Source organism: Zonotrichia albicollis, chromosome W (assembly GCF_047830755.1).
Source record: "Zonotrichia albicollis isolate bZonAlb1 chromosome W, bZonAlb1.hap1, whole genome shotgun sequence".
NCBI classification, from domain to species: domain Eukaryota; kingdom Metazoa; phylum Chordata; class Aves; order Passeriformes; family Passerellidae; genus Zonotrichia; species Zonotrichia albicollis.
In genome coordinates, this window is record NC_133859.1 from 6445825 (window position 1) to 6461764 (window position 15940).

Below are 15940 nucleotides of genomic sequence, written 5' to 3' on the forward strand. Positions count from 1 at the left end.
AGACAATGAACTGAGACTAAAACTTACTCGGGCAAAAGGAGTATATTGCGGTTGGGAGTAGTTCATACTTTAGTTTACAGAATTGTTTTGTATGGAATTATAACTGAAGTTTTAGAACTAGAGAGTACCTCTACCCAAAGCAATGCTGAATGGCCTTGGTCCCTGGCATTTAATCAGTATACTGGATCCATGGGAAAACCTTCTGAGATAAAAGATTTAAACATATCTACTGTAGTAATCCACAAGAATCAGGTATGTGAGGAGCAAGAATAGCAGGAACAGGAACTGTGAACACTTCAAGGAATCTGAGGAGAAGAAATCAAAGTAAAGTGCTTAGTCATCAATAGGATGGCTTATGAGAGACCAGATGTAATTAGTGTCTGAACCTCCCCTGGTGTATATGAACACCAGGAAGTCTGTGATAGCCTAAGTGAATCAGACTGTTGGTGTAATTTCACCCTGATACAGCCTGTAGAAGTGACCTGCCTTTGAGCTCGAGTTGCTATCAGACTTTCGTTAGAATTCAAAGTGGACACTGCACTTTTTACCACAGCGGGGCCTTATACACCCCATACTAATTCAGACTCTACCCAAACTCCAAACTTGAACCTAACGTAGTAAAGAATGTGACTGAACAACAGCTATTATTCAATCCAGAATGGTCTCCCAAACGTGTGGAGTTGATAATGCAAATTAACATCTCAAAAATCCAACCAGCCTCCTCCTCCTTCCTAAAAAACTTCCTTTGAGGGCTGGACAACATGGTCACAAAAACAGGCATATCTCAGGAGCAGAACAAGAAAGGAAGGAGCCAGCTCTCCTGGTGCCTAAAACCAGGAACACCAAGAAATCAGTTTCCTTAGGTCATTTTCCAAGCTGGTTGGCTGAACCCCCAGGCAATGGCTGGTAAAGGGTGCTGAACTGCCGGTGGTAAATTAACCCAAGCAAAGAAGGTGATTTTCTTTATTTATAGCTATCCCTTTTCCCACTGAGATTTGGATCAGTGGTTGTCCCAGTCTGAGGCGGTTGGATTCTGCTTAAAAGAGGTAGAGACAGACCCCCCACTCAGAGCTCAGCAGCAGGCTGTAGGATTTTGTGCATCACTGTGGAGAGCCTGGTTCAAGCATGGCTTAAAGAAAGAGGCCATGAAGGGATTCAGCTAAGGGAAAAAAGCAGCCTTTCCCAGGCTTGATTCTGTAAATAATTAAGATTCTCAGCCACCTTTTATATAAACAACAAGATTCTCAGACCGTTCTGTCCTTGGCTGCTACTGGGAACAGATGGCCCGTCTTGGAACAGATATGAAGGTTTTGAGAACCTTTCATACCATGGTGAGAACACTGATCTTGGTTTCAGTAAACTAACTTCAGGTATTGTAAACAAAAGGAGGAGCTGAAGTTTTCTCTACAGCCTATCAGGAGCTCAGATGTTGCAATATGCATGAAGTGAATTAACACTGTTATAAAAAGTGCCTAATTGATGAATAAATCGGAGTCGATGCTGATCAATGAAAGATGGGTCTTCTCCCTCCACTTCAATATATGGTGACCCTGGACGTTGTACTGCGGCGCCACAAGAAGTTGGAATAATGGTTCAGGTTTCCGTAGCAGCCGGGACAGCAAAAGCGTGAAGAAAAAAAAGCGGACGAAAAGACGCCGAGACACGCCGTGTTCCAGGTGACCGTAACAGACGAGCCTGGCCAAAACGTGCGGCCGAGACCTTGAGAGAGCTGCAAAAGCACGCGCTTTCGATTTCGAGGTAATGGAAAGGCAAGCCGCATATGATCTTTTTATTTCTTTTTTACAAAAGAGACAACTGAAGGGCATAGATTTACAGAAAGAATTACTGGGACTTTTAGCTTATGGTTATGAGAAGGGAATTTTCCTTAACCCCCACACAGTTCATGAGTTGTCAGAATGGCGTAAATTTGGTGATATATTGTGGCCGGCGACTTTAGAGGATGATAAAACTGCCAAGAAGTGGGGTAAATTATGGCGTATAATTAACAACGAACTGTTGCACTTTCAGGCTGAGAAAAAGGCTGCTCACCAGGCCAGTGCTGCTCACGATCGTAATAAAAATTACGACCAAGATAGGGAATTTGATAAAGAGTCAGGAACTCCTCTCGGCCCCGCAATGAGGACGGTTTCATTACCCACTTCACCGTCCCCCTCAACAAGCCAGGCTATAAGCCAGGTTACAAGCCAGGCGACAAGCCAGACTGCGCAGACCGATTCATCGCCGCGGGATTCATCGCCGCGGGCTTCGTCGCCCCCCTTAACAAGCCCAGCTGCGCAGAATACTTTGTTACCTGCTCTCCCGCAGCCTATACAGGGCACTTCTGAGCCTCCCATACCCGCTGTATCGCAGCAGCCATGGCCAAAAACACTCAGTCAGTTCCCGAGAAGCAATCAGTCGATCCCTGGGGTGGAGAACAGCCTAGCGGAGGCTATTGCGAGGGAAAGACGGAATGTGTGGGCTGCCTTGGCAAGAGATGCGATGGAAAAGGGAGATCATGAGCTTGTTACTATTGCTAGCGAGCTGGCTTGTCTGGTTATCTTTAGTCCTCAGGACGGGGGGGGGCCTGCAGGCGACAATCACTGCTATTGACTGGAAATTGCTGTCTGAATTACAAGCTACTGTCAGTCAGTTTGGGGTTAAAAGTGAACCAGTTAAACAAATGCTAGATTATATATTTGACACCAGTCTCCTGCTGATTAATGATTGCCGTGGGTTAGTTAAATTGATTTTTACCCAACATCAGCAGTTGTTATTTAATGCTCATTGGCAAGCACTAGTTAATGAGTGTGTGGCAGTTCAGAGGCAGCTGGGTGACCCTCTCCATGGTGTTACTGTTAATGAGCTTATGGGCCTGGGACCCTTTCTTCGTACTGAGGCACAGGCTCTGTTGGGCCAGGAGAAGTGCCGGGAGGCTGTGAGGTTAGTTAGACTCGCTATGGAAAGGGTGAGAGAACCAGGAGGGATACCTGTATATATGGGAATCAAGCAAGGCAGAGAAGAGTCGTTTGGCTCATTTATTGATAAAGCTGCTTCTGCAATTGAAAGAGCCGGTGTGCCTGAGTTCATGCGTGGGGCCCTACTCAAACAGTGCGCCCTTCAAAATTGTAATTCTGCTACTAGGAGCGTACTTAATACCCTAGGTGCCAACTGGACTATAGAGGAGGCATTAGAGAGGATGGCTCTTATACCTACTGGACAGCAGGCTTTTGTGGTAGATGCGATTAAGCAGTTAGGAATAGGCTTGCAAGAACAGGCAAAATCCTCTCAGACACAAGTCTTAGCCGCTCTTGCACCTCTCCAAGCATCAGCTGCATTGGCAACAGCAAATAGAGGAGGCCGCATGAAATGCTTTTGATGCGGAGGCATGGGCCACATGCGCCGGGAATGCCAGGCTGTGGGACTTTGGTGCCAGAAATGCTGCTCAGATTCTCACAATACGGGCGCTTGTAGACGGAAGTCGGGAAACTTTCCCAGGAGCGCGAATCGCAGCAGCCGCGCCCCGACACAAATCGCTGCTGCAGTAACAGCACCCCCCCCGCCTTCAGCCCGCCACAGCAGGGAGCTGCCAATCCCCCACAGCAGGGAGCTGCACCTCCCCCCGCCTCCAACCCGCTACAGCAGGGAGCCTCGGCATGGACCTGGCAGCCGCAGTAGATGTTACCTTGATGACTCCGCACCTGCAAAAAATCCCGACAGGGTTCCAAGGACCTATTATCATACAAAATAAAGCAGTGGGTGCTTTGCTTTTCGGCAGATCATCTGCCTCTATGTTGGGACTATTTGTTTTGCCTGGCGTTATCGATGTGGATTACACGGGAGAGATTATGGTGATGGCATACACCCCTTTTCCCCCTCTTCAAGTTAATAAGGGACAAAGGATTGCTCATCTGGTGCCACTTGAACAAATGACTAAGGGAATACAACCTATAAAAGATCAAGAGAGGGGAGAAAGTGGTTTTGGCTCTACAGGAGGCCTCACTTTGTTAACTTTAAACCTTTCTGAAAGACCCAAGAAAAGAGTAGAAGTGGAGTTCAAAGGACAAAAAAGGTCACTTTCTGGCCTGCTGGATACTGGGGCAGATTCCAGCATTATTAGTCCTAGCTGTTGGCCCCAACACTGGCCTCTGCAGCCGGCAACCACTGCAGTAACCGGGGTCAGAGGATTTGCCCTGGCTAGCCGTTCCCCTCCTCTCCGAGTTTACATAGATGGAAAACAGCTCACAGCGATTTTTTCAGTGGTCCAGCTACCACCTACAGTACAATGCCTTATAGGGCGGGACATTATGGCCCAGCTAGGGGTGGTCTTGACTAATGAACACCCTTTGGAGTAGAAGCCATTGCTTGGACTTTCCAATTCCCATTACCTGGATTATCGACACCCCGGTTTGGGTTAAGCAATGGCCTTTGAAAGGGGAAAGTCTGCAACATGCACATCAGCTCGTCTCAGAACAGTTTCAACAGGGACACCTGCGCTTATCCACTAGCCCCTGGAATACTCCAATCTTTGTAATAAAAAAGAAGTCTGGAAAATACAGGTTGCTCCACGATCTGCGTGCTGTTAATGAGCAAATGGAACCTATGGGCTCATTACAGCCTGGATTACCTAACCCAGCCAAGATTCCAATGGATTGGCCTCTACTGATTATTGATTTAAAAGATTGCTTTTTTACTATCGCCCTCCATCCACAGGATATGCGACGGTTTGCTTTCACATTACCTGCGATCAACAAAGAAGCACCTGATCAGAGGTTTGAGTGGACTGTTCTTCCACAGGGGATGCGCAACAGCCCCACCTTGTGTCAGCTTTATGTCAATGCAGCATTACAGCCACTTAAAAAACAATGGCCTGATACAGTGATATATCATTACATGGATGATGTATTATTTGCTCAGCCTATACCTTTCTCACCACAACAAGTCCAGAAAATAAGGACCACACTGGCACAATATTCTTTAGTAGTAGCTCCTGAGAAGATCCAAACGACTGCTCCTTGGAAATACCTGGGATGGTCCATGACAGAACAAACCATCAAACCTCAGAAATTGCAACTAAAAACAAAAATAACCACCTTAAATGATGCTCAAAAATTTTTGGGTGATTTACAGTGGCTAAAACCAATGGTGGGAATACCCAATGAACTACTCAATGAGCTGCGCCCACTGTTAAAAGGAACTGACCCAACTCATTCAGTGTGTATCACCGACAAACAACAGCGGCCTATTCAGCAAATCATGGACTGTGTCACACATGGGCATGTTTACCGAAAGGATCCAGACTTACCCATAAATTTGACCATTTGGAATGGCCCACAATATGTTTTGGGAGCACTTACACAATGTAAACAGGAAATGGGGGAAACCCGGATACTAGAATGGATCTCCCCCCCACTGCAGCAAACTAAGACTCTTCTTCAAAAAATTGAAGTGTTAGCGGATTTAATAAAGAAGGGCAGAGAAAGGATGTTGCAGGTGGCTGGGGCAGAACCAGCTGCCATCAAAATACCAATGAAAAAGGATACCTTGGACTGGTATTTGACTAACTCAGAAGAACTACAGGAAGCCCTCTTAGGTGCATGTTGCCCTGTTGAAAGAGATCAGCTTCGGCCAGCTTTGATTCAGTGGATAGGGGACTGGGACTGGATAACTCGCCCAAAGCGAGAGAATTCCCCTATACCAGGTGCCATTACTGCATTTACAGATGCTGGCAGGAAGTCAAGAACTGCTGCAATAACCTGGCAGGAAAAGGGAGTATGGAAACATCACATTCTGCAAGCAGAGGCAGTGGACAGCTTACAAACCATGGAGCTGTTAGCAGTGGTATGGGCAATGGCACAGCTTAAGGACCCTTTGAATGTTGTTACAGACTCCTTGTATGTTGCGGGAGTTGTAGCAAGAATTGAGGACGCTTCTATAAAAGAGGTGCAAAATCAAAGACTATATGAACTATTAATGCAATTGAAAAAAGCTACAAGATTCAGGGAGCACGCTTATGCCGTAATTCATATTAGAAGTCACAAATGCGATGTTGGTTTAGGAGAAGGGAATGATAGGGCAGACAGATTGGTTACCATCACACAAAGCACACCTCTATCAAGTCACCAATTGGCACGAGAAGCCCACTCGATGTTTCATCAAAACGCAAAAGGCTTAAGTAGGGAAATTAAGATAACACTGACAGAAGCAAAAGCCATTGTGAGGGCTTGCCCAACTTGTAGTCATCATAATGGGGGAACTGGTTTAGGCATAGGTGTAAACCCACGAGGCCTGCAAACAAACGAGTAATGGCAAATGGATATCACACACGTCCCTAGTTTCGGTAGGCTAAAATACGTGCATGTATCTATTGATACTTATAGCAAATATATATGGGCAACAGCTCAGACGGGAGAAAGAGCTATACACGTGGAAAGGCATTTGTACAGTTGCTTTGCAGTAATGGGTACACCAAAAAGAATTAAAACAGATAATGGTCCTGCCTATATCAGTCAAAGGATAGGGAGATTCTTGAGAGATTGGGGAATTGAACATGTTACAGGTATCCCAAATTCCCCAACTGGGCAGGCTATCATCGAAAGAGCCAATGGTACATTGAAAAGGTACTTAGCCAAGCATGAGGGAGTAACTGACCCCCAGGCGAGATTACTAAAAAGTCTATTTGTGATTAATCACTTATGTGTATTTGGAGAAGCAGGGCAACCCTCAGCAGAATTACACTATAAGCCACAGGAAACTGTTGAGCAGAAAAAGGAAATATGGGTAAAATATCGAGATCCTAAGACAGGGTTATGGAAGGATCCTGCTAAGGTCCTGTACTGAGGAAGAGGATATCTTTGTGTTTCCACTCCTGCAGGAGCATTGTGGGTGCCTGCCAAGTGGACTAAACCTGTTCTTGATGCAGCGGCTGGTGGACCAACTCACGGAAGAGGACAAGGAACGTCTGGAGAAGAAGCTGCCCCTGACCCTGCGACCCCTACTGCTACAACTGAAGGGACACTCGAAAGCGATCGACAGAGTGATAACACGCCGTTGCCGGACAGCCCAGGAACTGATTGACATCATCGAATCATTGTCATCTTTCCACATAAGGGGACCAGCAAGGGAGAACTGTCTTGAATGCCATAGCCCAAATTGTGCTGCTTGGGTTGCACTGTGTTGTGGGGGGTGTGATAAGACTTTTTGGGTGGAACAGTCATTACTCTTTCATTTGTGGTGCAACCCCTGTGATTATAAATATAGATGGGAACATAATTGGGAATGGGCACTACAGAGTCAGACAGGGCTAAACACCGCCTCAGCTTTAAGCCTTTATGAATCCCACGAACAGAAAATCTTAGCCTATTATCGGTGGGAGGCACAGTGTATTTTGAAAAAGGTTAAAGCTCAAAGTGGGTCATATATAGCCTCTGCGAGGTGCAGAAAACTGGTGCCCCTAACACAACACTCTGTTATAGGGCCCATAAGTGGAGATCCCAATAAGGCGTTAGATCATTGCATTGAGAGATTACAGAGGTGTGGACTACAAGTATTAGGAACAGCAAGGGTAAAAACTGATAAGAAAAAGAAGGCAAGAGGAAGAATAGAAAAATGAGGTTCATGTTTATCATACTGTTTAGCATAGTGGTAGCTGAAGAAGTAAGGGTAACACATTTTAATCAACCTAGAGATAATGTATGGATAACACTGGCTAGACAGATTAATCAGTCATCGCTTTGTCTCAGTCTTGGAGGAGTTACCAACCCATTTCGAACATGCTTGGTAGGACTTCCAGTATGGTCTCCTCAAGAATTTTGCAGTCTTATTAATAACCGAACTCTATGCCTGCGTAATATGACAAGCATTAAATTGCCCCTACAAGGAGGGTACACTGCCAGTCAGAGTGACGGCTACCGCCAATGTTTATTAATTCAATCACTTAACACTCCTTTGCACTCCCCTCCTGAGGAGTTGGATCTTTTTGGAAGTGCAAATGCCAGCATGACTAGCACTTCAAACGGCGGATGGTTCAGTTTTATTCTTTAAACCCTCCAAAGGTGAATCAGCATAGAGGAACCTGGGCCACTCTGGATTCATCTCTGGGCTTGGACATGGTAACCAAACAACTTTATAGCCAATGCAAAGGCTCTAGTATCATGACACCTAAGAAATTACCCACCGGGATATTTTTAATTTGCGGAGATAGAGCCTGGAATGGTGTACCGGCCCAGCCACAGGGTGGACCTTGTTACTTGGGTAAATTATCATTATTTCATCCCAACATATCTGTGTTAATGCAACTAAGCCGGAATACAAGCAGACAAAAGCGTAGCTTGCATGACCTAGACTGTAGTCAAATAGGAGACCCATGGCTCTGGAGTAAACTGAAGCAAGTGGTGGTTTCAACTATCCTGCCAGGAGGTGCTGCAAACAAAGCGATGAATTTAGCAAAACAACTGGGGTGCTGGGCTAAGGGTGAATTAAATAAAACTTCACAGATATTAGATATGCTAACTGCAGATGTGCAAAGTGTTAATCACGCTGTTTTACAAAATAGAGCCGCTGTAGATTTTCTGCTTCTAGCACAAGGCCATGGGTGTGAAGAGTTTGAAGGGATGTGTTGCATGAATTTATCTGATCATTCTGTGTCAATTCATACTAAGATAAAAGAGCTATAGCAAGGTCTTCACAATCTTAAAGAAGAAGAAGGGTTGGGAATTGATGAATGGCTTAAAGGTTTAGGATTGGGTCCATGGTTAAGAAACCTTGTGATGTATGCTATAGGGATATTAGGTATGCTTTTAGTACTTTTACTTATTTTGCCTTGTCTTTGTGGTTGCATTCAAAATATGGTTGGTAGGATGATAGAGAAAACTTGGCAAACTAACCTTCTTTCTCAAAAAGAAAGAAACCGGGGAAGTGTGGAGAGCCTGGTTCAAGCATGGCTTAAAGAAAGAGGCCATGAAGGGATTCAGCTAAGGGAAAAAAGCAGCCTTTCCCAGGCTTGATTCTGTAAATAATTAGGTTCTCAGCCACTTTTTATATAAACAACAAGATTCTCAGACCATTCTGTCCTTGGCTGCTACTGGGAACAGATGGCCTGTTGGGAACAGATATGAAGGTTTTGAGAACCTTTCATATCATGGTGAGAACACTGATCTTGGTTTCAGTAAACTAACTTCAGGTATTGTAAACAAAAGGAGGAGCTGAAGTTTTCTCTACAGCCTATCAGGAGCTCAGATGTTGCAATATGCATGAAGTGAATTAACACTGTTATAAAAAGTGCCTAATTGATGAATAAATCAGAGTCGATGCTGATCAATGAAAGATGGGTCTTCTCCCTCCACTTCAATACATCACTTTTGTGCTGAGTGTTTCAAGTAGCAGAAACCTGATCCCAGTTTCTTCTGAGGCACTGCAATGAATTTAGGCTCTTCTCTCAGATTTCCCCTTCATTATTTACTTGAGGCTTGGACCTGAAATCTTTCTACCCAAATCCCATATGTTCCAGCCAGTTTTATTCTCATCTGTTTGACAAATACTGTTATCTTCTGCCCTGAACACAGTCCACAGCTTGATCTTAGCTAGGGGCAAGGTGGGTGAGGTTTTGTAGACCAGGAGAGACATTCCTGCTTGCCACACATCTGGGAAATCAGGTGCTTTGGAGGGGGAGGGAGAAGTTAGATTCCCTGAGGTCTCTACATTTCAGAACAAACATCTGCCTCAAGTATGACCTAAACCTCTGTCAGATACACTTGTGAAGTGTGTCTGAATTTGTAGTATGAGCCCAGCACATCCCTCTGGCAGGGAGGGATGGTCATGGACAGAAAGCAGTTCCTGTTCCCCATAACAAACATCTAACTGGCATATTAGGGACAAGATTAGGAGTTTTAAATGGAATTGATTCAGAAATACTGATGAATAAACTGGCCACTGCAGCAGGTAGCCTAACAAAATTGAAGCAGTCTTTATAGTAATCTCTATTGGCATTAGGAACTAGCCAGTGACAGATTTCAAAAGTACTGCCAAAGTAAGGAAGTATGAAAAGGCCGGGGACCAAGACCACAAGGTGACAGTAGAAGCACTTAGTATAGTTCAAGATAATGTGTCTTTAGCTTTCAGTTGTATACAAGCACAGTTATCGATACAAGCAACAGCAGCTCTGATCATATGGGAAATGGGTAAAGGTAATTTTCCAGCTGAAATTCAAGAAATTGTGTGGGATAATGCAATTGATATTGAAAGGAAGTTTCAATCCTGGTGGACTATGGTGAATTTCACCTATGATCCTGTTTCTAATGTGGCCACTGCCTTTGTGCTTACCATACGTAATGCCACTGTTTATGTTATCCATCCCATCCTTGCCCTAAGATTAAACCATGAAAAAACAATACTCTATCCTTCAGAACATAGAGTGTGGGCATGAAAAGATGAATGGAAAGTGGCAGACAGTAAACTTAGAATCCTGCATTACTAGAGAACAAATGGGATTCATTTGTGAAAGCAATACTGTTAATGCCCAAGATGTGTTTGGACACTGATCAGAGTATTTGTCACTTCGAAATTCATCCAGTCACTGACCAGAAAACTGTGCTCGTATATACTGGAAAAGGGTGTATGTTTGAAAACTGCTTGTGCTGCTGTACAAATTGATAGCAATGATGTTATTCTGTCTAGTAGAAACCATTCTAATCTCTGTATTTAAAAATTTCTTAAGATTATTGGGTGTGATTCTTTGTATTTGGTACCAGTAACATCCCACCAGCTGATTACAGCCAATTACACAGTGTATCACAGACTACCACCTACCCATATTGGGATGAACCTTACATTCGTAAAACAATTAATTAAGCACCAAGACCTATTGGAAGACTTGAAAGGAATCCAAGAAAGTGGAAGGATAACCTTAATTACTGTCCAACATGATACAAAGGAGATAACCAGAGTTCTACAAAGAATAAAACAAAACATGGATCATCACTGGTGAGATGTGATCTTTGGGTGGTCACCAACTGCAAATGGAATCTTTAATAAGTTGTGCCACCCCACTGTAGTTTTACTAATATTAGTTGAGATAAGCTTAAGATTATCTATTATATTGTTAATTTGGAACTGGAGAATAGTAAAACGAATGGCTGTACTAACTTCTTTATCAAACGTACATAGTGAAGCATTAAAAGACACTTATTGTCATGAAGGTTTTCATTAAGTAAAAGAATTTACTTATTTCCTAGGAAAGGGGGGGAATGAGACAGAGTAGAGATCCATTCTGAATTAGGTGAAGTGTCTAGCAGCGGTAAAAAGTCTGAGGCCAAAGCTGAAGGAAAAACTCGCATGCCGAGACAGCAAGGAGACAGAGAAAGAAAAACAGAAAAGACCACGAGGTCAATTTGCCCCCGACCTAGGAATTCCTTGGATAAAGAAGAACTGGCGATAAATGTCACGCGGAATGAATATGTATGAAACCATTGTGAAACTGTATGCATATGCATTTGGAAGGGGGATAACAGGAGACCTGAGATCTTCAGGGGTATGCATGCCTTTTGAGGGGAATTTTCTCCGTATGCGTCCGGTGCTGTAAATAAACATACCGAGCTTTATAACTTTTGTAAAGTTGTGAGATTTCTTCTTTTCTCCGCAAAACTTATTGTCACAGCTGGTGAGTGAGCCCACCAGGGGAGGGACTATGCTAGACCTGTTGTTTGCAAATAGAGATGGGCTGGTGGGAGATATGGTGGTTGGAGGCTGCTTGGGGCACAGTGGTCATATAGTTATAGAGTTGTCGATATTTGATGAAATCAGGATGAACGTTAATAAGACTTTTACATTAGAGTTATGGAGGGCAGACTTTGGCCACTTTAGGAGACTTATTCAGAGGGTTCCTTGGGAAGTAATCCTTAAACACAAAGGAGTCCAGGAAAGGTGGGCGTGCTTCAAAACAGAGATGTTGAGGGCACAGGAACAGACTGTCCCTATGTGCCGAAAGATGAGTCGATGGGGCCAACATCCAGCCTGGATGGGCAAGGAGGTTTCGAAGGAACTTAAGAATAAAAAGTGGATGTATCATCTTTGGAAGGAGGGTCAGGTCTCTCAGGAAGTATTTAAGGGGGCTGCTAGAGCATGTAGAAAAAAATCAGGGAGGCCAAAGCTCAGTTCAAACTTAATTTGGCAAATTGGTAAAGGATAATAAAAAATGTTTTCACAAATATATTAATGGTAAAAAGAAGTGTAAGACCAACCTTTGTTTTCTACTGGATGAGGGAGGGAACTTGGTAACTTCAGATGCGGAGAAGGCAGAAGTGCTTAACGCCTTCTTTGCCTCAGTCTTTAGTGGGAAGACAGCTTGTCCCCAGGACAACTGTCCTCTTGGGTTGGTTGATGGTGCCAGGAAACGGAATGGTCCCCCCATTATCCAGGAGGAGGCAGTTAGAGAACTGCTGAGCTGCTTGGATGTTCATAAATCTATGGGACCAGATGGGATCCATCCCAGGGTGATGGAGTTGGCAGATGAGCTTGCAAAGCTGCTCTCCATCATTTACCAACAGTCCTGGCTCACTGGTGAGGTTCCAGATGACTGGAAGCTGGCCAATGTGACACCCATTCACAAAAAGGGTGGGAAGGAGGATCCTGGTAATTATAGGCCAGTTAGCCTGACCTCAGTACCCAGTAAGGTAATGGAACAGTTTATACTGAGTGTCATCACGCAGCACTTACAGGATCGCCAGGGTATCAGACCCAGCCAGCATGGGTTTAGGAGGGGTAGGTCATGTTTGACCAACCTGGTCTCCTTTTATGACCAGGTGACCCACCTGGTGGATGCAGAAAAGGCTGTGGCTGTTGTCTATTTGGACTTCAGCAAGGCCTTTGACATGGTCTCCCACAGCATACTCCTGGAGAAGCTGGCAGCCCGCGGCTTGGACAGGAGCACTGTTTGCTGGGTTAAGAACTGTCTGGGTGGCTGGGCCCAGAGAGTGATGGTGAACAGTGCTGCATCCAGCTGGTGGCCAGTCACCAGTGGTGGCCGTCAGGGGTCTGTGCTGGGGCCAGTTCTGTTCAATATTTTTATTGATGACATAGATGAGGGCATTGAGTCTTTCATTAGTAAATTTGCAGACGACACTAAGCTGGGAGCATGTGTCAATCTGTTGGAAGGTAGGAGGGCTCTCCAGAGAGATCTGGAATGGTTGGATGGATGGATGGATGGAATCCAATAAGATGACGTTTAATAAGTCCAAGTGGCAAGTCCTGCATTTTGGCCACAATAACCCCCTGCAGTGTTATAGGCTGGGGACAGTGTGGCTGGACAGTGCCCAGGCAGAAAGGGACCTGGGGGTACTGGTCGACAGCCAACTGAACATGAGCCAGCAGTGTGCCCTGGTGGCCAAGAAGGCCAACGGCATCCTGGCCTATATCAGGAATAGTGTGGCCAGCAGGAGCAGGGAGGTCATTCTCCCCCTGTACTTGGCACTGGTGAGGCCGCACCTTGAGTACTGTGTCCAGTTCTGGGCCCCTCAGTTTCGGAAGGATTTTGAGAGGCTTGAGCACAACCAGAGGAGGGCTATGAGGTTGGTGATGGGCTTGGAACAGAAGCCCTATGAGGAACAACTGAGGGAGCTGAGGTTGTTTAGCCTGGAGAAAAGGAGACTCAGAGGCGACCTTATCACTCTCTACAGCTTCCTGAAAGTGGTTGTAGTCAGGTGGGGGTTGGTCTCTTTCTCCAGGCTGCAACTGACAGAATGAGAGGACACAGTCTCAAGCTGCACCAGGGGAAATATAGGTTGGACATTAGGAAAAAGTTTTTTACAGAAAGGATGATAAAGTACTGGAATGGTCTGCCCGGTGAGGTGGTGGAGTCACCATCCCTGGAAGTGTTTAAAAAAAGACTGTTTGTGGCATTTGGTGACATGGTTTAGTTGCTTCGTCAGGGAACGGGTTCGACTCGATGATCTTGAAGGTCTCTTCCAACCTAGTGATTCTGTGATTCTATAACCACTTCCTTTATATAGAAAAGGTTACCACTGACATAAAAACCCTAACCCTGTCTCATCTTAAAGCAAAACACTAAAAATGCCTAAATTCTTCTGTTAAACATGCTATCCATAAAATATAATAACCTAAAAGTCTCCATACACTCCACAGCTTTAAATTAACAAGTTTCAGTTGCAGAGTTTTCTTAGTACTTGACTCTTGTCACTTCTGTTTACAATGTCTATAAAATAATTTTCAAACCAAACAACACTAACTACTACTTTTCATATTTTTGCATAGCTAAATCGTTCATACCAACTCCTGTTGAAATTAATACCAATTTTCTAAATATTCCAAGTCTCTCCCTGCTATCACCAACTCACCATAACCAGATGTACTAACACAGGTAAAAGTGTCTCTTTGACAAACAGAGAGGGGGAGATGCATATATTTCCACAAATGCCAGTATTCAATGGGTAACAACACTCTGTACCGGCTAGAAACCTTAGGAATAACAGCTCACCTGTGATTTCACCTAGACTTCAAAAATCAGACCCTTAAAAAACATTAAATACTACCTTTAGCAGTTTTTAATGCTACCTCTGATAGTTTTAAAGTTTTGTTTTCAATGCTCTAGTTTTAAGTTTCAAGTAATTAACCTGCAGCGTGCCACCTAGTAACATTGTACTTTAATAGCTCCTAGACATGATAGTAAAAAACTTATGGAACTCACCAATAGCTAGAAAGATTGAGTGTAGCAAAAAGTTTTATATTTTAAAACAGAAAAGGCAAAATTGTCACGACATAAGATGGACTGTATGCCTTATAAGAGGAAGAGAGGTTTGGCTACAGAGAGCCAGTCCCAGATATGAATGCAAGCAGGTAGCTATTGGTCAATAGCTGTGTGGTAACCAATGAGTCAAACTCAGATTCTTTTGAATAGCCTATAAAAAGGGCTGTGTACGCCAATAAAGTCTCTCTGCTTCATGAAAACCCCGATGTGTGTCATCTCTCCGTCCCCATGCACCAGGACACCAGGGGATATCTTCTGGTAATGGACCATCAAGTCTCACTGCATGACTGATAAAATTACATCACCCCATTGTGAAATGTTCCACCCAGGGGGAGGAACCAAGCATTCCTACCTGGATATAATCTGATATTTGGAACACCATGAGCAGCCTTATCCACAGGATTCCCAGAGGAGAAGAGCTCCATAATCACCACTGGACCTTCAAAGGAAGAGCAGACCCTTCTACAGTATCACCGCTTCAACAGAACCACATCTATCCCTTCAACAGGACTGCTACCACCACCCTGACCAACAGGGTGTCAGGTTGTATCCTGACTGTCAGTTTAAGCCAGTGTTCTTTGCCTTTATTTTAATTTTCCTATTAAATTGCAGTTCTGACTTGGAATCCTCTGCTGCTTTGTTTTCAAAGTAGTACAAAGATGTAGGAAGATAAGCTGCTGGAATTTCTGACTGACAGACATATAATTTTACAAACTATAAAAGCTACACAAAACTTTCACAAAGCAGAAGTTTTCTGCACAGTAATATGTAGGGCTGCTTCCCAAAATTTGGATGCAAACTCCGTGGTTACTTTTCCAGGAATTGAGTGAAAGGACTTTATGTGTACTCCATAATCAATTTGGTGGTAAGTTACATTAACTCCTAATCTATACTAATTCTTTGCTAGCTGTAATATAGGTACGTTTTATAATGCACTGTTATTTGTATCTATTAGAAGTTCTTTGTTTTATTCTGTGTAGTAAGTCTGTTTAAAGTCTTCTGTCTGCTAATCTTGTGTCTATTCAATAAATAATTCATTTTACAATAGCGTTAATTGGCCATTCTTAAGAACTTGTGAGTGAGATCAATTTGAGGTGCAGGCCGCCTCAGAGCCACTGCCAGAAATCTAAGCCTAAGGCAGGATTCGTCTAAAAGCTCTTGTCTCCATTCATAACACTGTCTAAT

At 44.0% G+C, this 15940-nt stretch overlaps 1 protein-coding gene across 4 annotated transcripts in view; it reads right to left on the minus strand.

Moving 5' to 3' along the window:
* Positions 1–15940, minus strand: part of LOC141726952 (ubiquitin-associated protein 1-like) — a 176760-nt gene that overhangs the window by 131503 nt on the left and 29317 nt on the right. Inside the window, exon 2 of one of the 4 annotated variants that reach the window (XM_074532077.1) lies at positions 15108–15194. The exons of the other annotated variants lie outside the window; for them this stretch is intronic. Within the exon in view, the coding sequence (XP_074388178.1) occupies positions 15108–15137 (30 nt within the window). The 5' untranslated portion in view covers positions 15138–15194. The remainder of the gene's footprint in view (positions 1–15107; positions 15195–15940) is intronic. 4 annotated transcript variants of the gene reach the window in all.